Raw genomic sequence first — 25955 nt, forward strand, 5'->3', positions numbered from 1 at the left:
TCTCTACATCCACGCAGTTACCAGTAACAGAGAGAGAGAGGAACTGAATGAATCAGTGAATCAGTTAAGAGTGAAGAGTCAGGACTCAGGAGCTGATGATGTACTCGGATCCCTGAGTGAGCTAGAAGGAGTGCCTTCTCCCACTGACAAATTCATTACTGTGGTTCTTTAAATCATTGAGCTGAAGGAACTGAATGAATCATTCAGTGAATCAGTTACAGTATGTGTCAAGTCAGGCGCTGCTGTTAGCTGCTGCTGCTGTAAACTGATACCTGAGTGAGCTGAGAGGCATTTCTTCTCTCACTACTCAGTGCAGCAGCGCTCCTGCCTCCTCCTGCCGCTCTAGGCAAGAATTTATACCTGCCTGGTGGTTAAGACGGCTGTGCATGGGACAGCACTGCAGATGTGACACTGTGACACAATTTAAAGCAGTCAGTGTACAGCTTGTATAACAGTGTAAATTTAGCATACATCAAATAAAAGCGCATGGAAATTTTGACGGCCCATAAAGCTGATGGTAAAATATTGGTATTAAATGCAATTACTTTTACTATAAAAGTAAAAATATCGGTTTTAAATACTAATATTTTACTATGGCCAAATCCAACCCTGCTCTCGCACAGAACTCCCACCGCACGCACTACCTGATGCCTAACCCTTAAACCCCCCTTCCCCCGCTCACTAGCTACCTAATTTACCCCCCCCCCCCCCCAACCGCACACAATTACGAATAAAAAAATGCCAATTCTTGGTGAGCACCACTGATATGTAGTGGGTGCTGGTATTTACCGGGTGCCCAAATGCCGATATTTTACATTGGCAGAACAAATGAGAGATCAAGAAATGATAAATATTCGCAATGTAATCCTATACTATAAAGCCTAAGTGTCGCTGCGTCCAACAGTTTTGTCCCTGTGTCCCAGGATTTTTGTTACTGCGCATGTGCGCAGTAACGGACAGCTGGGACCAGGGAGCTGTGTGGGCGGGCGAGGTGGGCGGGTGCGGGTGTGCGCTTGTTGCGCGTCGGTTACGTGCGCGGCATGCGCATGCGTACTGGCGGCCGCTGCCGGAAAAAGACCTAGAGCCCGTTTTTAAACGGGCTTGGGTCTACTAGTTTGTTCATATTGTCATTCAATAATTATCATGAAAAAAACAGACAGCACCAACCGCCCTGCTCTAGAACCACACCCCTAAACAATGCGATAGGCTAAAAGGTTGTTTGTTTATAGATATGCACAGAGGGAGATACTGGTTGCTTGGCAGTTGTAAACAGCTGTTATTGAAATAACAAGGCTTCCACAGTGGGATGTCCTCAAGCCAAATACTTTTTTGTTTTAATACTCTACGCATTGGAAATTATCAATCGCCATCAGTGGCTCGATTGATAAGACAAATCTAACCGTGTATGCCCAGCATTATGTTTACAAACAACATGGCTGCTGTCATTGTATCACAGGAAGAAATAGTTATTTTCTATTAAAGCTGTTTGCAGCTAGATTTGCTGTGTAAACTATCTAAACTTTAGATAAGATATAGAGACAAGTTACTTGTTATAGTTAGTTTTTCATCTCGGATCCGCTTTAAACAGGAACTGTTGTGAAAATCTTAAAATACATACAATACAGATAAGAAGTACATTTCTCCCAGAGTAAAATGAGCCATAAATGACTTTTCTCCTATGTTGCTGCCACTTACAGTAAGTATTAGAAATCTGACATTACCGACAGATTGTGGACTAGCCCATCTTCTCCTAGGGGGGATTCTCAGGGTTTTCTTTATTTTTAAAAGCACTTACTGAATGGCAGTTGCTCTGTCCAAAATAGTGTGCAGCGAGCAGGGAAGCTGGCCAGCATATTTGTATTAATAATTTTCAGGGAATGTCTTTATAAAGAATAAAAGCAATGCTGAGAATCCCCCATGAAGAGATGGACTAGTCCAAAACCTGTCGATAATGTCATGTTTCTACTACTTACAGTAAGTGACAGCAACATAGGAGAAAAGTGATTTATTGCTCATTTTACTCTGGGAGAAATGTACTTCTGATTTGTATGTGTTTTAAATTTTAAGATTTTCGTGACGGTTCCTCTTTAAGGGTGAAACTTGGAACTGATGGATTGCAGAAAAATATTTTAGCTACCTACATGGTTTCTGTTTTCTGTGTCTGAAATGATCCTTCCTGTTTACTGTAACGCCTGTAAAGCGTACTAACATTGCTGGCCTTTAGTGACCCTCCTGGCAAAATCACTGTCCCTGCCTGAAAATAAATTTCTGCTTGTGTGGCTCCCCCTCACCACTAGAGATAGGCGGAACGGTTCCAGGCGAACTTAGGGTCGTTCGCCTTCGCCGGCGAACTTTCCCGGAAGTTCGATTCACCTCATAATGCTCTATGAGGGTCAACTTTGACCCTCTGCCTCACAGTCAGCAGGCACATTGTAGCCAATCCGGCTATACTAAGCCCTGGAGCCCCCCCCCCCCCCTTTATATAAGGCAGGCTCCGGCGGCCATTAGCCTCACTCGTGTGCCTGCTAGAGACAGACTAGCAACAGCTGCTGCAGACTTGTTCTCCTAGGGACAGATTAGTCAGGCTCTTGCCTTCTTAGCTTGCTCCTGGCTGAATCTTATTGCTGTAATAGCACCCCAGAACAGCTATTTTCAGAGCTAATCCTGCTTGTGTGATTTTTTTTTTCCCTGTGTTTGAAACTGACACTTGTGTAGCTTAGACAGCATTGCTAATTCATACTGTGTGTGTCCCACTGCCAGCAGCCCAGCAGCAGCAGCACATTCAGTGACTACCTGTGTGTGTGACACTTGTGTTGCTTAGACAGCATTGCTAATTCATACTGTGTGTGTCCCACTGCCAGCAGCCCAGCAGCAGCAGCAGCACATTCAGTGACACCTGTGTGTGTGACAGGGAGCTGCACATTGTACTACCCAGTACTGCATTTACCTACTACTAGTACCTGTTGTGTTTAGTTAACCCCCCTCATCACTGCATACACCTACGTTTGTGTTGAGTGAACCCACCTCGCTGCACATAACTACCTTTTGTGTTGAGTGAACTCGCCTCACTGCATATAACTACCTTTGTGTTGAGTGAACTCAACTTACTGCATATCTACCTTTTGTGTTCAGTGAACCCACCTCATTGCATCTACCTACCTTTGTGTTGAGTGAACACACCTGTCACTGCATATCTACCTTTTGTGTTCAGTGAACTCACCTCACTCCATCTACCTACCTTTGGGTTGAGTGAACTCACGTCACTGCATATAACTATCTTTGTGTTTAGTGAACTCACCTCTGTGCATATAACTACCTTTTGTGTTGAGTGAACTCACCTCACTGCATATCTACCTTTTGTGTTCAGTGAACCCACCTCACTGCATATAACTACCTTTGGGTTGAGTGAACTCACCTCTCTGCATATAACTAGCTTTTGTGTTCAGTGAACTCACCTCACTGCATATAACTACCTTTATTGTTCAGTGAACTCACCTCACTGCATATAACTACCTTTGTGTTGAGTGAACTCACCTGTCACTGCATAGCTACCTTTTGTGTTCAGTGAACCCACCTCACTGCATCTACCTACCTTTGTGTTGAGTGAACTCACCTCTCTGCATATAACTACCTTTGTGTTGAGTGAACTCACCTCACTGCATCTACCTACCTTTGAGTTGAGTGAACCCACCTCACTGCATATACCTAGCTTCCCCCCGAGATGGACAAAATGGACAAACCAGGTAGAGGAAGAGGTAGAGGCAGACCCAGAGGAAGGCCACCTGGCACTGGCAGGTCTGTGCGAGGTGGTGTTTCTGTGATTTCGGGCGGACCTGAGGAAGAGCAAGAGGAGATGGATAGTACGTCTGGATCCAACTTTGAGCAGATGGCCTCTTTCATGTTGTCCAGCCTGTTGAGGGACCCCCGTATCAAAAAACTCAAGGGGAATGACCTGTACTGGGTGGCCACGCTACTAGACCCTCGGTACAGGCACAAAGTGGCGGACCTGTTACCAACTCAACAGAAGGCGGAAAGGATGCAGCACTTGCAGAACAAGCTGGCAATGATGCTGTACAATGCTTTTAAGGGTGATGTGACAGGACAACGCAATAAAGGTACCACTGGCAGTAATCCTCCTCCTCCCAAGTCCACGCAGGCAAGGACAGGACGCTCCAGCGATCTCGGGGTGATGTCGGACATGTGGACATTCTTTAGTCCCAACGCCTCGCCGTAGCCCTTCCGGATCCACCCTCCACCAACTCCTGAACCAGCAGGTAGCCGACTACCTGGCCTTCAGTGTGGATGTAGACACTGCGAGCAGCGACGATGAACCCTTGGTCTACTGAGTGCGCAGGCTTGACCTGTGGCCAGAGCTGTCCCAATTTGCCATCCAACTTCTCTCTTGCCCTGCTGCAAGCGTCCTCTCAGAAAGGACCTTCAGTGCAGCTGGAGGCATTGTCACTGAGAAGAGAAGTCGCTTAAGTCACAACAGTGTTCAGTACCTCACCTTTATCAAAATGAATGAGGCATGGATCCCGGAGGGCCACTGCACGACCGAAGATTAAGTCAGTCCCCACACACCGCATCTCTGCCTGCAGGCTGCTTGACTGCATTCTCCACCACCACCACCAGGGTCCAGGACTCTAGGCGGATTCCAGAATTTTTTAGGCCGCTGCTAGCAGCGGCCGCTATACTAATTTTTCTGGTGCGTGTACATGCCTGCCTAATCTTTCTGGCTGCACTGCGGGCGGCTGCAAAAAAAAAAAAGGCATGTACATGTGCCCATCCCCCTTCGTGATCATTACCTTGCCGCGGTGAAGGGGCTTGCGTATCACAATGAAGCAATGACCTCCGGCTATAGGAGTGTCTTGGGTGGGGGTGGCACACCAAAGATAATAAGGTCGTTGTTTCATTGTGGTCAGACCAAATTTGATCAGCTGGACAGTCACTGTTCTGTCATTCAGCTACATCAGCCGGGCGACCATATGGGCTGTAAAGCCACCGTCACCTGCACTCTCGTCATGGTGCGCACCAGTCCGGCATGGACGTCACTACACAAACAGCTGTTTGCGGTGCGTTACACGGTGAGTTTGGTGTGTCAGTGTGAAGCAGTACACTAATTACACTACCTGATTGATGTATACTTATGCAAGATGTTTTAACCTCCTGGGCGATAATCCCGAGCTGAGCTCGGGGTATGTCGCGCAGGAGGAGTTCTCAGGCCCTGGTGGGCCGATTTGCATTTTTTTTGTTACACGCAGCTAGCACTTTGCTAGCTGCGTGTAACTTCCGATCGCCGCCGCTCGACGCCGATCCGCCGCTACCCGCCGTGCTGCGCAGCACCCCCCCCCTCCCCGACCCCTTGCGCAGCCTGGCCAATCAGTGCCAGGCAGCGCTGAGGGGTGGATTGGGACTCCCTCTGACGTCACGATGTCCATGACGTCGGTGACGTCATCCCGCCCCGTCGCCATGGCAACCGGGGCAGCCCAGCAGGAAATCCCGTTCTGAACGGGATTTCCTGCTTACTCTGATCGCCGAAGGCGATTGGAGTGGGTGGGGGGATGCCGCTGCGCAGCGGCTATCATGTAGCGAGCCCAGGGCTCGCTACATGATTTAAAAAATAAAAAATTAAAAAAAGTGCTGCGCCCCCTCCTGGGCGATATAATTGTATCGCCCAGAACTTAAAGCACTTTAGGCCTGCAATTTAGCATTCAATGTGATTTCTGCCCTTAAAACGCTGCTTTGCATCACATCCAGATTTTCCCCCGGGACTTTTGGCATCTATCCCACTCATCCATGCCCCCCTCCAGGTGTTAGACCCCTTGAACATCTTTTCCATCAGTTTTGTGGCCAGCATAATTTTTTCTATTTTTCAGTTCGCCTCCCCATTGAAGTCTATAGCGGTTCGCAAACTTTTCTGCGAACCAAACCTTCCACGGAAGTTCGCGAACCTAAAATCGGAGGTTCGGCCCATCACTACTCACCACTCCACAGCGCAGAACATGCTGCTCACCTGGGGTGAAAACAGCATGTCTGTACAGCCATCTGTAAACATAGCTTTAGACTAAAAATTAGGCAAGTGTGTCTGTAGCTCATTGATTGTATGGGCACCTGGTTCCTGACTTCATACCTCCCAACTTTTTGAGAAAAGAAAGAGGGACACACACCCCTGCACACCTCTAACCATGCCCCTGGCACGCTCCTAGTCATGCATGCCATAAAGATTTCATAGGAAAAATGTGTTCCTTTGTAATTCAATTCTAATGTAAAGCGGGCCTTTGGAGTTGGACTTGCTGGTGGTATGGGTAAGGATGAGGCCTGCACTGTAGGGAATGAAGAGAAAATGTATCTGCAGTCAGGCGTGAAGCATGTGCCATATGGAATGAAAGGTTGAACAAGCTGCTGGAACCTGTATCTGATAGAATGAAGTGATGGACTCGGTGGTGGTGCAGTTAGGAGTGAAGCCTGTATCTGATAGAAGGAAGAGATGGACTTGGTGGTGGTGCAGTTAGGAGTGAAGCCTGTATCTGATAGAAGGAAGAGATGGACTTGGTGGTAGTGCAGTTAGGAGTGAAGCCTGTATCTGATAGAAGGAAGAGATGGACTTGGTGGTGGTGCAGTTAGGAGTGAAGCCTGTATCTGATAGAATGAAGTAATGGACTTGGTGGTGGTGCAGTTAGGAGTGAAGCCTGTATCTGATAGAAGGAAGAGATGGACTTGGTGGTGGTGCAATTAGGAGTGAATCCTGTATCTGATAGAAGGAAGAGATGGACTTGGTGGTGGTGCAGTTAGAAGTGAAGCCTGTATCTGATAGAAGGAAGTGATGGACTCGGTGGTGGTGCAGTTAGGAGTGAAGCCTGTATCTGATAGAAGGAAGAGATGGACTTGGTGGTGGTGCAGTTAGGAGTGAAGCCTGTATCTGATAGAATGAAGAGATGGACTTGGTGGTGGTGCAGTTAGGAGTAAAGCCTGTATCTGATAGAATAAAGAGATAGACTTGGTGGTGGTGCAGTTAGGAGTGAAGCCTGTATCTGATAGAATGAAGAGATGGACTTGGTGGTTGTGCAGTTAAGAGTGAAGCCTGTATCTGATAGAAGGAAGTGATGGACTTGGTGGTGGTGCAGAGATCTTTGTCCACGCAGCGCTCCCAGCCTGGTTTTTGTTCTGTGTGGCAGCCATTGTAGTATAGAGATCTTTGTCCACGCAGCGCTCCCAGCCTGGTGGTTGTTCTGTGTGGCAGTTATTGTAGTACAGAGATCTTTGTCCACGCAGTGCTCCCAGCCTGGTGGTTGTTCTGTGTGGCAGTTATTGTAGTACAGAGATCTCTGTCCATGCAGTGCTCCCAGCCTGGTGGTTGTTCTGTGTGGCAGCCATTGTAGTACAGAGATCTTTGTCCACGCAGTGCTCCCAGCCTGGTGGTTGTTCTGTGTGGCAGTTATTGTAGTACAAAGATCTTTGTCCATGCAGTGCTCCCAGCCTGGTGGTTGTTCTGTGTGGCAGTTATTATAGTACAGAGATCTTTGTCCACGCAGTGTTCCCAGCCTGGTTGTTATTCTGTGTGGCCACTATTGTAGTACAGGGATCTTTGTCCACGCAGCGCTCCCAGCCTGGTTGTTATTCTGTGTGGCAGTTATTGTAGTACAGAGATCTTTGTCCATGCAGTGCTCCCAGCCTGGTGGTTGTTCTGTGTGGCAGTTATTGTAGTACAGAGATCTTTGTCCACGCAGTGCTCCTATCCTGGTTGTCGTTTTGTGTGGCAGTTATTGTAGTACAGAGATCTTTGTCCACGCAGCACTCCCAGCCTGGAGGTTGTTTTGTGTGGCAGCTACTGTAGTACAGAGATCTTTGTCCATGCAGCGCTCCCAGCCTGGGTGTTGTTCTGTGTGGCATCTACTGTAGTACAGAGATCTTTGTCCATGCAGTGCTCCCAGCCTGGTGGTTGTTTTGTGAGGCAGCTACTGTAGTACAGAGATCTTTGTCCATGCAGTGCTCCCAGCCTGGTGGTTGTTTTGTGTGGCAGTTATTGTAGTACAGAGATCTTTGTCCACGCAGTGCTCCCAGCCTGGTGGTTGTTTTGTGTGGCAGTTATTGTACAGAGATCTTTGTCCACGCAGTGCTCCCAGTCTGGTGGTTGTTCTGTGTGGCAGTTATTGTAGTACAAAGATCTTTGTCCACGCAGTGCTCCCAGCCTGGTGGTTGTTCTGTGTGGCAGTTATTGTAGTACAGAGATCTTTGTCCACGCAGCGCTCCCAGCCTGGTGGTTGTTCTGTGTGGCAGTTATTGTAGTAGAGAGATCTTTGTCCACGCAGCGCTCCCAGCCTGGTGGTTGTTCTGTGTGGCAGTTATTGTAGTACAGAGATCTTTGTCCACGCAGCGCTCCCAGCCTGGTGGTTGTTCTGTGTGGCAGTTATTGTAGTAGAGAGATCTTTGTCCACGCAGCGCTCCCAGCCTGGTGGTTGTTCTGTGTGGCAGTTATTGTAGTACAGAGATCTTTGTCCACGCAGCACTCCCAGCCTGGAGGTTGTTCTGTGTGGCAGTTATTGTAGTACAGAGATCTTTGTCCACACAGCGCTCCCAGCCTGGTGGTTGTTTTGTGTGGCAGTTATTGTAGTACAGAGATCTTTGTCCACGCAGCACTCCCAGCCTGGAGGTTGTTCTGTGTGGCAGTTACTGTAGTACAGAGATCTTTGTCCACACAATGCTCCCAGCCTGGTGGTGGTTCTGTGTGGCAGTTATTGTAGTACAGAGATCTTTGTCCACGCAGCGCTCCCAGCCTGGTGGTTGTTCTGTGTGGAAGTTATTGTAGTACAGAGATCTTTGTCCACACAGTGCTCCTATCCTGGTTGTCGTTTTGTGTGGCAGCTATTGTAGTACAGAGATCTTTGTCCACACAGCCCCTGCCAGCCTGGTGGTTGTTTTGTGTGGCAGTTATTGTAGTACAGAGATCTTTGTCCACGCAGCACTCCCAGCCTGGAGGTTGTTCTGTGTGGCAGTTACTGTAGTACAGAGATCTTTGTCCACACAATGCTCCCAGCCTGGTGGTGGTTCTGTGTGGCAGTTATTGTAGTACAGAGATCTTTGTCCACGCAGCGCTCCCAGCCTGGTGGTTGTTCTGTGTGGAAGTTATTGTAGTACAGAGATCTTTGTCCACACAGCGCTCCCAGCCTGGTGGTTGTTTTGTGTGGCAGTTATTGTAGTACAGAGATCTTTGTCCACGCAACGCTCCCAGCCTGGTGGTGGTTCTGTGTGGCAGTTATTGTAGTACAGAGATCTTTGTCCACGTAGTGCTCCCAGCCTGGTGGTTGTTCTGTGTGGCAGTTATGGTAGTACAGAGATCTTTGTCCACGTAGTGCTCCCAGCCTGGTGGTTGTTCTGTGTGGCAGCTATGGTAGTACAGAGATCTTTGTCCATGCAGTGCTCCTATCCTGGTGGTTGTTCTGTGTGGCAGTTATTGTAGTACAGAGATCTCTGTCCATGCAGTGCTCCCAGCCTGGTGGTTGTTCTGTGTGGCAGTTATTGTAGTACAGAGATCTCTGTCCATGCAGTGCTCCCAGCCTGGTGGTTGTTCTGTGTGGCAGCTATGGTAGTACAGAGATCTCTGTCCATGCAGTGCTCCTATCCTGGTTGTTGTTCTGTGTGGCAGCCATTGTAGTACAGAGATCTTTGTCCATGCAGTGCTCCCAGCCTGGTGGTGGTTCTGTGTGGCAGCTACTGTAGTACAGAGATCTCTGTCCATGCAGTGCTCCTATCCTGGTTGTTGTTCTGTGTGGCAGCCATTGTAGTACATTTCCTGTTTATACTGACAGGAAGGTGCTTGTGGCTTCTGAGAGTTGCTGTGGTCTTTCTGCAACTTACATCCTCCTTTTTGCTACTTTATTTCAGTAGCAGCCGCCTAGTCAGGCTGTGTGGTGATAAATCCATTGATCATTTACTAGGAATAACATTTGCTGTTTCTGCCCTATTGAAATTATTTGTCCTTATAGTGTAGTTAGCGATTCCCTCTGTAGCCCCCCCCCAAACCACAATCACAGGGCCTGGAAGCAATGCACATGGTACATGCAGGGCCAGCTAGCCATCGTAGCACATACCGTGCCAACTCCATAATGTACTCTGGCTAACAAGACAGGGATTCCATCATAGGTAAAATGTCACTCTGTGCATTAAGCATTGCTATAGGGTGTGAATATGACGCCAGGCGGGTAATGTCACTGTGTGTGCATTAGGCTAGTGTTGTGCATGGGGGTGATAATAGGCTAGTGTTAGGCATGAGGTGAGAATAGGCTAGTGTTGTGCATGGGGGTGAGAATAGGCTAGTGTTAGGCATGAGGTGAGAATAGGCTAGTGTTAGGCATGAGGTGAGAATAGGCTAGTGTTGGGCATGAGGTGAGAATAGGCTAGTGTTAGGCATGAGGTGAGAATAGGCTAGTGTTGGGCATGGGGTGAGAGTAGGCTAGTTTTGGGCATGGGGTGAGAGTAGGCTAGTGTTGGGCATGGGGTGAGAGTAGGCTAGTGTTGGGCATGGGGTGAGAGTAGGCTAGTGTTGGGCATGAGGTGAGAATAGGCTAGTGTTGGGCATGGGGTAAGAGTAGGCTAGTGTTGGGCATGGGGTGAGAGTAGGCTATTGTTGGGCATGAGGTGAGAATAGGCTAGTGTTGGGCATGGGGTGAGAGTAGGCTAGTGTTGGGCATGGAGTGAGAGTAGGCTAGTGTTGGGCATGGGGTAAGAGTAGGCTAGTGTTGGGCATGGGGTGAGAGTAGGCTAGTGTTGGGCATGGGGTGAGAGTAGGCTATTGTTGGGCATGAGGTGAGAATAGGCTAGTGTTGGGCATGGGGTGAGAGTAGGCTAGTGTTGGGCATGGAGTGAGAGTAGGCTAGTGTTGGGCATGGGGTGAGAGTAGGCTAGTGTTGGGTATGGGGTGAGAGTAGGCTAGTGATGGGCATTAGTGATTTTCGGTTCGCGAACCCCTTTCGCGAACCTTCGCGGAAGGTTCGGTTCGCGGAAAAGTTCACGAACCGCAATAGACTTCAATGGGGAGGCGAACTTTGAAAAATAGAAAAAATTATGCTGGCCACAAAAGTGATGGAAAACATGTTTCAAGGGGTCTAACACCTGGTGGGGGGCATGGCGGAGTGGGATACATGCCCAAAGTCCCGGGGAAAAATCTGGATTTGACGCAAAGCAGCGTTTTAAGGGCATAACTCACATTGAATGCTAAATTGCAGGCCTAAAGTGCTTTCAAACATCTTGCATGTGTATACATCAGGGAGTGTAATTAGAGTACTGCTTCACACTGACACGCCAAACTCACTGTGTAACGCACTGCAAACAGCTGTTTACGTAGTGACGGCCGTGCTGGACTGATGCGCAACATGACTAGAGTGCAGGCTGTGGCAGTTTTCCAGCCCATATGGTTGCCCGCCTGTGGTAGCTCAATGATAGAACAACAGTGACTGTCCAGCTGATCAAATTTGGTCTGTCCACAATGAAGCAACAACCTTATCTTCTTGTATGTAGGTAGGCATAGGTAGGAGTCCCAGTATAGGTAGGTAGGCATAGGTAGGTGCCTCAGTAATTAGCTAGGCATAGGTAGGAGACCAAGTATGGGTAGGAAGGCATAGGTAGGTGTCCCAGTAGTTAGCTAGGCATAGGTAGGAGTCCCAGTATAGGTAGGTAGGCATAGGTAGGAGTCCCAGTATAGGTAGGTAGGCATAGGTAGGTGCCTCAGTAGTTAGCTAGGCATAGGTAGGAGACCCAGTATAGGTAGGTAGGCATAGGTAGATGTCCCAGTAGATAGCTAGGCATAGGTAGGAGACCCAGTATAGGTAGGTAGGCATTGGTAGATCTCCCAGTAGTTAGCTAGGCATAGGTAGGAGACCCAGTATAGGTAGGTAGGCATAGGTAGGTGTCCCAGTAGTTACAGTGGGTTGCAAAAGTATTCGGCCCCCTTGAAGTTTTCCACATTTTGTCACATTACTGCCACAAACATGAATCAATGTTATTGGAATTCCACATGAAAGACCAATACAAAGTGGTGTACATGTGAGGAGTGGAACGAAAATCATACATGATTCCAAACATTTTTTACAAATCAATAACTGCAAAGTGGTGTGTGCATAATTATTCGGCCCCCTTTGATCTGAGTGCAGTCAGTTGCCTATAGACATTGCCTGATGAGTGCTAATGACTAAATAGAGTGCACCTGTGTGTAATCTAATGTCAATACAAATACAGCTGCTCTGTGAGGGCCTCAGAGGTTGTCTAAGAGAATACTGGGAGCAACAACACCGTGAAGTCCAAAGAACACACCAGACAGGTCAGGGATCAAGTTATTGAGAAATTTAAAGCAGGCTTAGGCTACAAAAAGATTTCCAAAGCCTTGCACATCCCACGGAGCACTGTTCAAGCGATCATTCAGAAATGGAAGGAGTATGGCACAACTGTAAGCCTACCAAGACAAGGCCATCTACCTAAACTCACAGGCCGAACAAGGAGAGCACTGATCAGAAATGCAGTCAAGAGGCCCATGGTGACTCTGGACTAGTGTTGGGCGAACATCTAGATGTTCGGGTTCGGGCCGAACAGGCCGAACATGGCCGCGATGTTCGGGTGTTCGACCCGAACTCCGAACATAATGGAAGTCAATGGGGACCCGAACTTTTGTGGTTTGTAAAGCCTCCTTACATGCTACATACCCCAAATTTACAGGGTATGTGCACCTTGGGAGTGGGTACAAGAGGAAAAAAAATTTTAGCAAAAAGAGCTTATAGTTTTTGAGAAAATCGATTTTAAAGTTTCAAAGGGAAAACTGTCTTTTAAATGCGGGAAATGTCTGTTTTCTTTGCACAGGTAACATGCTTTTTGTCGGCATGCAGTCATAAATGTAATACATATAAGAGGTTCCAGGAAAAGGGACCGGTAATGCTAACCCAGCAGCAGCACACGTGATGGAACAGGAGGAGGGTGGCGCAGGAGGAGAAGGCCACGCTTTGAGACACAACAACCCAGGCCTTGCATGAGGACAAGAAGCGTGCAGATAGCATGCTTTGTACCACCATGCAGTCATAAATGTAATAAAGATAAGTGGTTCAATAAACAGGGACCACGCGGCAACGCTAACCCAGCAGCAGCACACGTGATGGAACAGGAGGAGGCGCAGGAGGAGAAGGCCACGCTTTGTGAGACACAACAACCCAGGCCTTGCATGAGGACAAAAAGCGTGCGGATAGCATGCTTTGTACCGCCATGTAGTCATAAATGTAATAAAGATAAGAGGTTCCATAAACAGGGACCGGCAACGGTAACCCAGCAGCAGCAGCAGCAGCACACGTGATGGAACAGGAGGAGGCGCAGGAGGAGAAGGCCACGCTTTGTGAGACACAACAACCCAGGCCTTGCATGAGGACAAAAAGCGTGCGGATAGCATGCTTTGTACCGCCATGTAGTCATAAATGTAATAAAGATAAGAGGTTCCATAAACAGGGACCGGCAACGGTAACCCAGCAGCAGCAGCAGCAGCAGCAGCAGCACACGTGATGGAACAGGAGGAGGCGCAGGAGGAGAAGGCCACGCTTTGTGAGACACAACAACCCAGGCCTTGCATGAGGACAAAAAGCGTGCGGATATAGCAGCAATGCTTTTTGCCGCCATGCAGTCATAAATGTAATACAGATGAGAGGTTCAATAAACAGGGACCGGAAACGCTAAACCATCCCAGATGTTCATCGGTCATGTTACTTGGTTGGGGTCCAGGAGTGTTGCGTAGTCGTTTCCAATCCAGGATTGATTCATTTTAATTTGAGTCAGACGGTCTGCATTTTCTGTGGAGAGGCGGATACGCCGATCTGTGATGATGCCTCCGGCAGCACTGAAACAGCGTTCCGACATAACGCTGGCTGCCGGGCAAGCCAGCACCTCTATTGCGTACATTGCCAGTTCGTGCCAGGTGTCTAGCTTCATGCCCGGTTTCAGGTCCAGCGGTGCCAGCCACAAATCCGTCTGTTCCTTTATTCCCCTCCAAATTTCCTCCCCTGTGTGCTGCTTATCCCCAAGGCAGATCAGCTTCAGCAACGCTTGCTGACGCATGCCAACAGCTGTGCTGCACTGCTTCCACGATCCTACTGCTGCTGGTGCTGGGTTAGCATTTCCGGATGAGGTACAGCTTTGAGATGCGTTGGAGGAGAAGGAGTCAGAGAGGTAGGTGCTGCTGTTGTTATCCAGCTGTTTGCGGCGTGGGCAACACCCGCGCCGTAGCAGGTGAGGAATCGCTGCCAGGCTCCACAAGGTTCACCCAGTGCGCGGTAAGGGAGATGTATCGACCCTGGCCGAACGCACTCGTCCAGGTGTCAGTGGTGAGGTGAACCTTGCAGGCAACGGCATTCTTCAAGCTTCGGGTTATTTAGCTGACCACGTGCTCATGCAACTCAGGCACTGCAGAGCGCGCAAAGTGGTAGCGGCTGGGAACCACGTAACGTGGGATGGCCACTGACATCATGCCCTTGAAGCTGTTTGTCTCCACCACTCGATATGGCAGCATTTCGCAGGCCAGAAGCTTGGCTATGCTGGCTGGCTGTTACTGCCACGGCCCGGGGGTCATTTGCTGGCAATTTCCTCTTGTGCTCAAACATCTCAGAGACAGACAACTCAACCGTAGCGCTGCACACCGAAGGGCTGTTGGTTGTTGTGTTTGATGAACACTGGGAGACCTCAAGAGCACTAGTCCGGAAAGTGACAGTGTCAGCATCGTCTGATGTTTGTGAATGTTGTGAACCACGCAATGGCTGGGCTACTGCTGCTGCTGAGGCGGGTCTGGTGGTGAGTCTGGTGAACCCAAGGGAGGCAGTGTTGCTGGTGGTACCCTGTCCTGCCGCGTTTGCCCACAGAGTGGGATGTTTGGATAGAATGTGGCGGCTCATGCTGGTGGTGGAGAGGTTGTTAATACTTTTCCCCCTGCTCAGGCGGGTCTTGCACACCTTGCAAATCGCCATGGTAACATCCTCAGTGCAGTCTTCAAAGAAAGCCCAGACTTTAACTGGCTGAGGACTCGGACCTCGTGCGTGATGTGCTGGTGCTGCTTAACCCACTGCTGGACGCTTGAGAGGTCATCCAAGTAATTATCTGGTCCTGTTCTTTTGGATCTGTGAGGGTTGTTGTCCTGGACAACATGGGCAGTATTGAGTGGGTTTTCTTGGGTGCTCCCCTGTGGCCTGTACGTGAACCGTCAGGGGAAACACCTCTTCCCTTGCCCCTCCCTCTTTCACCGGATTTCTTCCTCATTTCACTTATCCTTAAAGTACACGCTGACTGGCAGCAGTACAGTGGCAGTACAGAAATGCTATACAGTGGTGGGTGAGCGGTGTACCACTATTGTCAGCAGTGACACAGAGCACAATGCTATACAGTGGCGGGTGAGCGGTGTACTACTGTTCCCAGCAGACACAGAGTGGAAGTAAACACAATGCTATATAGTGTGGCTGAGCCGTGTACACAGAGTGGCATTAAACACAATGCTATATAGTCTGCTATATAGTCACCCCGAACAGGGTGATGTTCTGCAGAACCCGAACAGTGGCAAACACTGTTCGCCCAACACTACTGGGAGGGAACGCAGATTTTAGTACCTAAACACACGATACAACATGTTTTCCGGGGTCGGACTCTGAGGCACATACAGATGGTCCCGATCATCATCCTCATCATACAACTCTTCTCCTGAGTCTGACCCACCCACCACCTCTGCCACCCCAACATCCCCAGACACAGACCCCTCATCGTCCTCAACATTAACTTGGGATGCTGGCCTGAGCCAGACCTCCTCCTCCACATCAGGCCCCATCATCTCCTCAATGGCAGCCCTCATTAATCGCTCTGGCGACGGACTGATGGACACAACGTTCTCCTCCGGGGAGGGCTGCTGCTGACCACTGGCTGCTGGGGTGGATGTTATAGCTTGCGTGGGGCGTTGGCTGTTGCTGTTGTTGGGAGTGCTGCTCACAGCGGAGGTCTCTGGGGAACTCATGTTGAGCTCATATAGTGGTTGACGGTGAGTGGAGTATTACTGATCCCAGCAATATACACACTGACTGGCAGAGTACGCAATGCTATATAGTGTGGCTGAGCGGTGTACACAGAGTGGCAGTAAACACAATGCTATATAGTCTGGCTGAGCGAGCGGTGTACTACTGTTCCCAGCAGAATCAGAGTGGCAGTAAACAATGGTATATAGTCTGGCTGAGCGGTGTACACAGAGTGTCAGTAAACAATGGTATATAGTCTGGCTGAGCGAGCGGTGTACTACTGTTCCCAGCAGAATCAGAGTGGCAGTAAACAATGGTATATAGTCTGGCTGAGCGGTGTACACAGAGTGTCAGTAAACAATGGTATATAGTCTGGCTGAGCGGTGTACACACAATGCTATATAGTCTGCTATATAGTGTCAGTAAACAATGGTATATAGTCTGGCTGAGCGAGCGGTGTACTACTGTTCCCAGCAGAATCAGAGTGGCAGTAAACAATGGTATATAGTCTGGCTGAGCGGTGTACACAGAGTGTCAGTAAACAATGGTATATAGTGTGGCTGAGCGAGCGGTGTACTACTGTTCCCAGCAGAATCAGAGTGGCAGTAAACAATGGTATATAGTCTGGCTGAGCGGTGTACACAGAGTGTCAGTAAACAATGGTATATAGTCTGGCTGAGCGGTGTACACAGAGTGTCAGTAAACAATGGTATATAGTCTGGCTGAGCGGTGTACACAGAGTGGCAGTAAACACAATGCTATATACTCTGGCTGAGTGAGCGGTGTACTACTGTTCCCAGCAGACACAGAACAGTAAACAGAATGCTATATAGTGTGGCTGAGCGAGCGGTGTACCACTATTCCCAGCAGACACAGAACAGTAAACAGAATGCTATATAGTGTGGCTGAGCGAGCGGTGTACCACTATTCCCAGCAGACACAGAACAGTAAACAGAATGCTATATAGTGTGGCTGAGCGAGCGGTGTACCACTATTCCCAGCAGACACAGAACAGTGAACAGAATGCTATATAGTGTGGCTGAGCGAGCGGTGTACCACTATTCCCAGCAGACACAGAACAGTGAACAGAATGCTATATAGTGTGGCTGAGCGAGCGGTGTACCACTATTCCCAGCAGACACAGAACAGTGAACAGAATGCTATATAGTGTGGATGAGCGAGCGGTGTACCACTATTCCCAGCAGACACAGAACAGTAAACAGAATGCTATATAGTGTGGCTGAGCGAGCGGTGTACCACTATTCCCAGCAGACACAGAACAGTGAACAGAATGCTATATAGTGTGGCTAAGCGAGCGGTGTACCACTATTCCCAGCAGACACAGAACAGTGAACAGAATGCTATATAGTGTGGCTGAGCGAGCGGTGTACCACTATTCCCAGCAGACACAGAACAGTAAACAGAATGCTATATTGTGTGGCTGAGCGAGCGGTGTACCACTATTCCCAGCAGACACAGAACAGTAAACAGAATGCTATATAGTGTGGCTGAGCGAGCGGTGTACCACTATTCCAAGCAGACACAGAACAGTGAACAGAATGCTATATAGTGTGGCTGAGCGAGCGGTGTACCACTATTCCCAGCAGACACAGAGTGGCAGTAAACAGAATGCTATATAGTGTGGCTGAGCGAGGTACACAGAGTGGCAGTAAACAGAATGCTATATAGTGTGGCTGAGCAAGCGGTGTACTACTATTCCCAGCAGACACAGAGTGGCAGTAAACAGAATGCTATATAGTGTGGCTGAGCGAGGTACACAGAGTGGCAGTAAACAGAATGCTATATAGTGTGGCTGAGCAAGCGGTGTACTACTGTTCCCAGCAGTGACACAATGACAGGGGGGACCCTGGCTAGCGTGGCTGGAGCGCGAACTACCCTGCCTGCCTACCCAAAGCTAAACCCACAGACAAATGGCGGAGATATGACGTGGTTCGGGTATTTATTTACCCGAACCACGTGACAGTTCGGCCAATCAGAGCGCGTTCGGGTCCGAACCACGTGACCCGTTCGGCCAATCACAGCGCTAGCCGAACGTTCGGGGAACGTTCAGCCATGCGCTCTTAGTTCGGCCATATGGCCGAACGGTTTGGCCGAGCACCGTCAGGTGTTCGGCCGAACTCGAACATCACCCGAACAGGGTGATGTTCTGCAGAACCCGAACAGTGGCGAACACTGTTCGCCCAACACTACTCTGGACGAGCTGCAGAGATCTAGAGCTCAGGTGGGAGACTCTGTCTATAGGACAACTATTAGTCATGCACTGTACAAAGTTAGCCTTTATGTAAGAGTGGCAAGAAGAAAGGCATTGTTAACAGAAAGCATAAGAAGTCCCGTTTGCAGTTTGCCACAAGCCATGTGGGGGACACAGCAACAATGTGGAAGAAGGTGCTCTGGTCAGATGAGACCAAAACGGAACTTTTTGGCCAAAATGCAAAACGCTATGCGTGGTGGAAAACTAACACTGCACATCACTCTGAACACACCATCCCCACTGTCAAATATGGTGGTGGCAGCATCATGCTCGGGGGGTGCTTCTCTTCAGCAGGGACAGGGAAGCTGGTCAGAGTTGATGGGAAGATGGATGGAGCCAAATACAGGGCAAACTTGGAAGAAAACCTCTTGGAGACTGCAAAAGACTTGAGACTGGGGCGGAGGTTCACCTTCCAGCAGGACAATGACCCTAAACATAAAGCCAGGGCAACAATGGAATGGTTTAAAACAAAACATATCCATGTGCTAGAATGGCCCAGTCAAAGTCCAGATCTAAATCCAATCGAGAATCTGTGGCAAGATCTGAAAACTGCTGTTCACAAACACTATCCATCTAATCTGACTGAGCTGGAGCTGTTTTGCAAAGAAGAATGGGCAAGGATTTCAATCTCTAGATGTGCAAAGCTGGTAGAGACATACCCTAAAAGACTGGCAGCTGTAATTGCAGCAAAAGGTGGCTCTACAAAGTATCAACTCAGGGGGCTGAATAATTACGCACACCCCACTTTGCAGTTATTTATTTGTAAAAAATGCTTGGAATAATGTATGATTTTCGTTCCACTTCTCACATGTACAGCACTTTGTGTTGGTCTTTCACGGGGAATTCCAATAAAATTGATGCATGTTTGTGGCAGTAATGTGACAAAATGTGGAAAACTTCAAGGGGGCCGAATAATTTTGCAAGCCACTGTAGCTAGGCATAGGTAGGAGTCCCAGTATAGGTAGGTAGGCATAGGTAGGAGTCCCAGTATAGGTAGGTTGGTGCCTCAGTAGTTAGCTAGGCATAGGTAGGAGACCCAGTATAGGTAGGTAGGCATAGGTAGGTGTCCCAGTAGTTAGCTAGGCATAGGTAGGAGTCCCAGTATAGGTAGGTAGGCACAGGTAGGTGCCTCAGTAGTTAGCTAGGCATAGGTAGGAGACCCAGTATAGGTAGGTAGGCATAGGTAGGTGCCTCAGTAGTTAGCTAGACATAGGTAGGAGACCCAGTATAGGTAGGTAGGCATAGGTAGGTGTCTCAGTAGTTAGCTAGACATAGGTAGGAGACCCAGTATAGGTAGGTAGGCATAGGTAGGTCCCCTAGTATAGGTAGGTAGGTAGGTGTCCCCGTATAGGTAAGTAGGTGCTCCAGTAGTTAGGTAGGCATAGGTAGGTGTCCCAGTATAGATAGTTAGGCAGGGCCTGTGTGGCAAAGTAAGAACAATTACCAAGGTCCAGCTGCAACAGATAGGGCTGTTTAATGTCAGTGTTAGTGAGCAACACACACAAAAAAAAACACATCAGGAAAACATTAGCTCTCAAAAGAGCTGTTGAGGGGTGCTATTTTAGCAATAACAATCAGCCAGGAGCAAGCCAAAAGCCTAACTAATCTTTCCCTAGGAGAAAAAAATCTGCAGCAGCTCTCCCTAGTCTGTCTATTTGCAGCAGGCACACGAGAGAGTGTCATGGCCAGCAAGCCTGCCTTATATAGGGAGGGGGGGGGGGGGGTTCCAGGGCTTAGTGTAGCCTGAATGGCTACAATGTGCCTGCTGACTGTGATGCAGAGGGTCAAAGTTGACCCTCATAGTGCATTATGGGGCGAATCGAACTTCCGCAAAAGTTCGCCTGGTACAGGCGAACGCAAACCAACAAAGTTCGCCTGGAACCGTTCGCCACATCTCTAATGGGCATGAGGCGAAAGTAGGCTAGTGTTGGGCATGGGGTGAGAATAGGCTAGTCTTGGGCATGAAGTCAGTGTAGACCAGTGTTGGGCATGAAGTCAGTGTAGACCAGTGTTGGGCATGAAGTCAGTGTAGACCAGTGTTGGGCATGGGGTAGCCTTAGCAGGGGCGTAGCACTAGGGGGGTGCAGAGGTAGCAACCGCATCGGAGCCCCTGGGCTAGGGGGGCCCAAAGGGCTCTCCCACATCTACAGTATTGGCTCTCTATTGGTCCTGTGCTCATAATAATCACTTCTATAGATACTTTGAATAGTGGTAATCATTAACAAACTGTTCCCCATCCCCTTCTTGCACCTCTGACACTGTAGTTTTCATTGACAGGTTTTGGTGCACCGTATCACTTGTTATGTATAGAGTGCTTTGGGGGCCCGATGTAAAACTTGCATCAGGGCCCACAGCTCCTTAGCTACGCCACTGAGCCTTAGGTTAATGTCTGTTGTGTTTATCTCTCGATGGTGTCAGTCATTGCCTTGTTTCATTTTGACTGCATTAGCCTCAGCTGTGTCATTAATTCACTTTCTTTCCTTAATATTTTAGGTGGTGATTGAAGAAGAGGAATCCATCTATGTTAACTTACAGGAGGTTCATAAAATTGGATCGAGGGAGAGATCCTCTTCTCAGCACCATAGCTCTGCTAGCACCATAGATGACTGGGAGACACACACTGACCAGGGCAGTGGGCAGCTGTTCTACTACAACAGCGCGACTGGAGAAACCACTTGGGATTGTCCTTTTGATGAAGCAGAGGAGCCGCCCATCACCCCGGCATCCTTGAGCCCGACACTAGGAGACGCTGACTGGGAGAAACTCTTTGATGATTCTAGTGGACAGTACTACTTCTATAATCTGGTGACAGGAGAGACATCCTGGGACCCCCCAACAGAGGACGAACTGCATCCACTGGAGGGAAAGTCAATGTTTTCTCCATATGATTCAGCGGACAGGAGGGTACATTATGTAGTGCTGCTTTTATTACATGCGATCTCCTTTTGTTGGGGTCCTGTCAACATCTGGATGTAGATGGTTCTGCTGTAATAAGAAATGTGTAATTTCAGCATCATCATTGTGACAATGGAGGTTTCAGAATAGCAAAGGTGGGCAACAGGAATCCAGCAATGACTGGTTAGGCAGTGAGTGGCAGCAAGATATGAGTAGTGGGTAGTAGGGCCAGACAGAGGTCAGCTGCAGGATGTGAGCAGTGGGTAGTCAGCAGGGAGCAGAAGTGGCAGCAGTAGTTTAGCATTGGCCAGACAGAGGTCAGCAGCAGGATGTAAGCAGTGGGTAGTCAGCGGGGAGCAGGATATGAGCAGTGGGCAGTCAGCGGGGAGCAGAAGTGGCAGCAGTAGTTTAGCATTGGCCAGGCAGAGGTCAGCAGCAGGATATGAGCAGTGGGTAGTCAGCAGGGAGCAGAAGTGGCAGCAGTAGTTTAGCATTGGCCAGGCAGAGGTCAGCAGCAGGATATGAGCATTGTGTAGTCAGCGGGGAGCAGAAGTGGCAGCAGTAGTTTAGCATTGGCCAGGCAGAGGTCAGCAGCAGGATATGAACAGTGGGTAGTCAGCGGGGATCAGAAGTGGCAGCAGTAGTTTAGCATTGGCCAGGCAGAGGTCAACAGCAGGATATGAGCAGTGGGTAGTCAGCGGGGAGCAGAAGTGGCAGCAGTAGTTTAGCATTGGCCAGACAGAGTTGAGCAGCAGGATATAAGCAGTGGCTAGTAAGCAGGGAAGCAGGAAAAAATGGCGCATATGGCTAATTGACAAAAAGGGTGCCGCCATAGGCTGCAATGCAAAATATTGGCTATTGAGCGCCCGACAGGAAAACAGGGCGCCCGAGAAATAGCGGTGGCAGGGATCGTGTTAACAAAAATTTTCGTTTACAGAATAAACTTTATTATAAATGTTGTTTACAAATTTGTTTTTACTTTTGGTTTTACTTATTTTTTGTTTTTAAATTTCGCTTTTAGGAGTGTAACAAGTAAATTTTCATTCACACTTATTTGGATTAAATATACACCAGTGGGTAGTTAGGGCTAGGCACCACCAGGGGGTGGTTAGGGTTAGGCACCACCAGGGGGGTGGTTAGGGTTAGGCACCACCAGTGGGTGGTTAGGGTTAGGCACCACCAGGGGGGTGGTTAGGGTTAGGCACCACCAGGGGGGTGGTTAGGGTTAGGCACCACCAGGGGGTGGTTAGGGTTAGGCACCACCAGGGGGGTGGTTAGGGTTAGGCACCACCAGGGGGGTGGTTAGGGTTAGGCACCACCAGTGGGTGGTTAGGGTTAGGCACCACCAGGGGGGTGGTTAGGGTTAGGCACCACCAGTGGGTGGTTAGCGTTAGGCACCACCAGGGGGGTGGTTAGGGTTTGGCACCACCAGGGGGGTGGTTAGGGTTAGGCACCACCAGGGGGGTGGTTAGGGTTAGGCACCACCATTGGGTGGTTAGGGTTTGGCACCACCAGGGGGGTGGTTAGGGTTTGGCACCACCAGGGGGGTGGTTAGGGTTTGGCACCACCAGGGGGGTGGTTAGGGTTAGGCACCACCAGGGAGGTGGTTAGGGTTAGGCACCACCGGGGGGGGGGGGGGGGGGGGGGTTAGGGCTAGGCACCACCGGGGGGGGGTTAGGGCTAGGCACCACCGGGGGGGTGGTTAGGGTTAGGCATCACCGAGGGGGGTTACATTTAGGCACCACTAGGGGGGGCTTAGGGTTAGGCACCACCAGGGGGTGGTTAGGGTCGGGCACCACCAGGGGGGGGGGGGGGTTTAGGGTTAGGCACCACCAAGGGGTGGTTGGGGTTAGGCACCACCGGGGGGGTGGTTAGGGTTAGGCACCACTGGGGGGGGGGGGTGTTTAGGGTTAGGCACCACCAGGGGGGTGGTTAGGGTTAGGCACCACCGGGGGGGGGTTACATTTAGGCACCACCAGGGGAGGGCTTAGGGTTAGGCACCACCAGGGGGTGGTTGGGGTTGGGCACTACAAGTGGAGTTTTAGGGTTAGGTACCCCCAGGGGGCGGGGGTCTAGGGGTTAGGGATAGGTACAGGGGGGGTTCTATGTGAGTAGGGTTAGATATAGTTACAGTACAATATTTGTAATATACAATTTAATAAATTATGTATTTTTCAACCAAGGGGGGTCTAGGGGTTAGGGATAGGGAGAGATCTCTGTTAGAGTACAGTTAGGTATAGTTGCAGTAAAATACCTGTAATATCTACAATTGTATTACTATGCTTAATACAAGTGTAAATATCGTTTTTTGTTATAGACGGTATTTTGCCATTTCATTTCTGTTTATTCAACATATTTAGCACTTGATTTTCGTTTATAAGCTATAAACGAAAAATATTGTTTTAGATAAAAACGTATAATTTTGGCTGTATCCCGCGTCTTTTTTTACAGGCGCCATTTTTGTATGTACGCAGTCAGCGGGGGAGCAGGATATGAGCAGTGGGTAGTCAGCGGGGAGCAGGATATGAGCAGTGGGTAGTCAGCGGGGAGCAGGATATGAGCAGTAGTTTAGCATTGGCCAGAGAGAGGTCAGCAGCAGGATATGAGCAGTGGGTAGTCAGCGGGGAGTAGGATATGAGCAGTAGTTTAACATTGGCTAGACAGAGGTCAGCAGCAGTGTCATGTGTCATTGTCATGTCACCACTGTGTGAGATTTGTGCTGTGTCCCCACTGTGTGAGATTTGTATCGTGTCACCACTGTGTGAGATTTGTATCGTGTTACCACTGTGTGAGATTTGTATCGTGTCACCACTGTGTGAGATTTGTATCGTGTCACCACTGTGTGAGATTTGTATCGTGTCACCACTGTGTGAGATTTGTATCGTGTCACCACTGTGTGAGATTTGTATCGTGTCGCCACTGTGTGAGATTTGTATCGTGTCACCACTGTGTGAGATTTGTATCGTGTCACCACTGTGTGAGATTTGTGTCTTGTCCCCACTGTGTGAGATCTGTATCATGTCACCACTGTATGAGATTTGTGTCTTGTCCCCACTGTGTGAGATCTGTATCATGTCACCACTGTGTGAAATCTGTATCGTGTCACCACTGTGTGAGATTTGTATCGTGTCACCACTGTGTGAGATTTGTATCGTGCCACCACTGTGTGAGATTTGTGTTGTGTCACTTTGTCAGATTTGTATTGTGTCACTGCGTGAGTTCTGCCTTAAGTCACTGTGTGAGATTTGTATTGTGTCTCTGAGATTTGTGTCGTGTCACTGTATGAGATTTGTATCGTGTCACTGTGTGAGATTTGTGTAGTGTCACCACTGTATGAGATTTGTATCGTGTCACTGTGTGAGATCTGTATTGTGTCACTGTGTGAGATTGTTGTCGTGTCACCACTGTGTGAGATTGTTGTCGTGTCACCACTCTGTGAGATTGTTGTCGTGTCACCACTCTGTGAGATTGTTGTCGTGTCACCACTCTGTGAGATTGTTCTCGTGTCACCACTGTGTGAGATTGGTGTCGTCGTGTCACCACTGTGTGAGATCTGTATTGTCACTGTGTGACATTTGTGTCGTGTTACCACTGTGTGACATTTGTATCATGTCACTGTGTGAGATTTGTGTCGTGTCACCACTGTGAGATTGTTGTCATGTCATCACCGTGTGAGATTTGTATCGTGTCGTTGTGAGATTTGTGTCGTGTCACCACCGAGTGAGATTTGTATCGGTTCACTGTGTGAGATCTGTATTGTGTCACTGTGTGAGATTTGTGTTCTGTCACCACTGTGTGAGATTTGTATCGTGTCACTGTGTGAGATTTGTATCGTGTCGCTGTGTGAGATTTGTATCTTGCCACTGTGTGAGAATTGTTGTGTCACCACGGCAAGACAAGACAAATAACATTTATATTGCACTTTTCTCCTGGCGGACTCAAAGCGCCAGAGCTGCAGCCACAAGGACGTGCTCTATAGGCGGTAGCAGTGTTAGGGAGACTTGCCTAAGGTCTCCTACTGAATCGGTGCTGGCTTACTGAACAGGCAGAGCCGAGATTCGAACCTTGGTGTCCTGCGTCAGAGGCAGAGCCCTTAACCATTACACCAGCCAGCCATTGCGTGAGATTTGTATCGTGTTGCCACTGTATGAGATTTGTATTGTGTCACCACTGTGTGATATTTGTACTGTGTCACATTGTGTGAGATTTGTATCGTGTCACTGTGTGAGATTTGTATCATGACACCACTGTGTGAGATTTGTATCGTGTCACCACTGTGTGAGATTTGTATCGTGCCACCACTGTGTGAGATTTGTGTCGTGTCACCACTGTGTGAGATTTGTATCATGTCACCGCTGTATGAGATTTGTATCATGTCACCACTGTGTGAGATTTGTATCATGTCACCACTGTGTGAGATTTGTATCATGTCACCACTGTGTGAGATTTGTATCATGTCACCACTGTGTGAGATTTGTATCATGTCACCATTGTGTGAGATTTGTATCATGTCACCATTGTGTGAGATTTGTATCATGTCACCATTGTGTGAGATTTGTGTTGTGTCACAACTGTGTGAGATTTGTGTCGGGCCACCACTGTGTAAGATTTGTGTCGTGCCACCACTGTGTGAGATTTGTGTCGTGCCACTGTGTGAGATTTCTAACGGGTCACTGTGTGAGATCTGTGGTTATTTTGGTTGAAAAAAGACATACGTATATCGAGTTCAACCAGTATTGTGTCACTGTGTGAGATCTGTGTACTATAACCAATGT

The 25955-nt window shown here is 48.8% G+C and overlaps 1 protein-coding gene across 4 annotated transcripts in view; it reads left to right on the top strand.

The window, feature by feature from the left end:
* Positions 1–25955, top strand: part of ARHGAP27 (Rho GTPase activating protein 27) — a 185526-nt gene that overhangs the window by 79626 nt on the left and 79945 nt on the right. For all 4 annotated transcript variants that reach the window (XM_068261980.1, XM_068261981.1, XM_068261982.1 and 1 more), the window contains one exon: positions 20779–21189. In XM_068261980.1, coding sequence (XP_068118081.1) covers positions 20779–21189 — 411 coding nt within the window. The remainder of the gene's footprint in view (positions 1–20778; positions 21190–25955) is intronic.

The sequence above is a fragment of the Hyperolius riggenbachi genome, chromosome 12 (genome assembly GCF_040937935.1).
Source record: "Hyperolius riggenbachi isolate aHypRig1 chromosome 12, aHypRig1.pri, whole genome shotgun sequence".
In the NCBI taxonomy this organism is placed as follows: Eukaryota; Metazoa; Chordata; class Amphibia; order Anura; family Hyperoliidae; genus Hyperolius; species Hyperolius riggenbachi.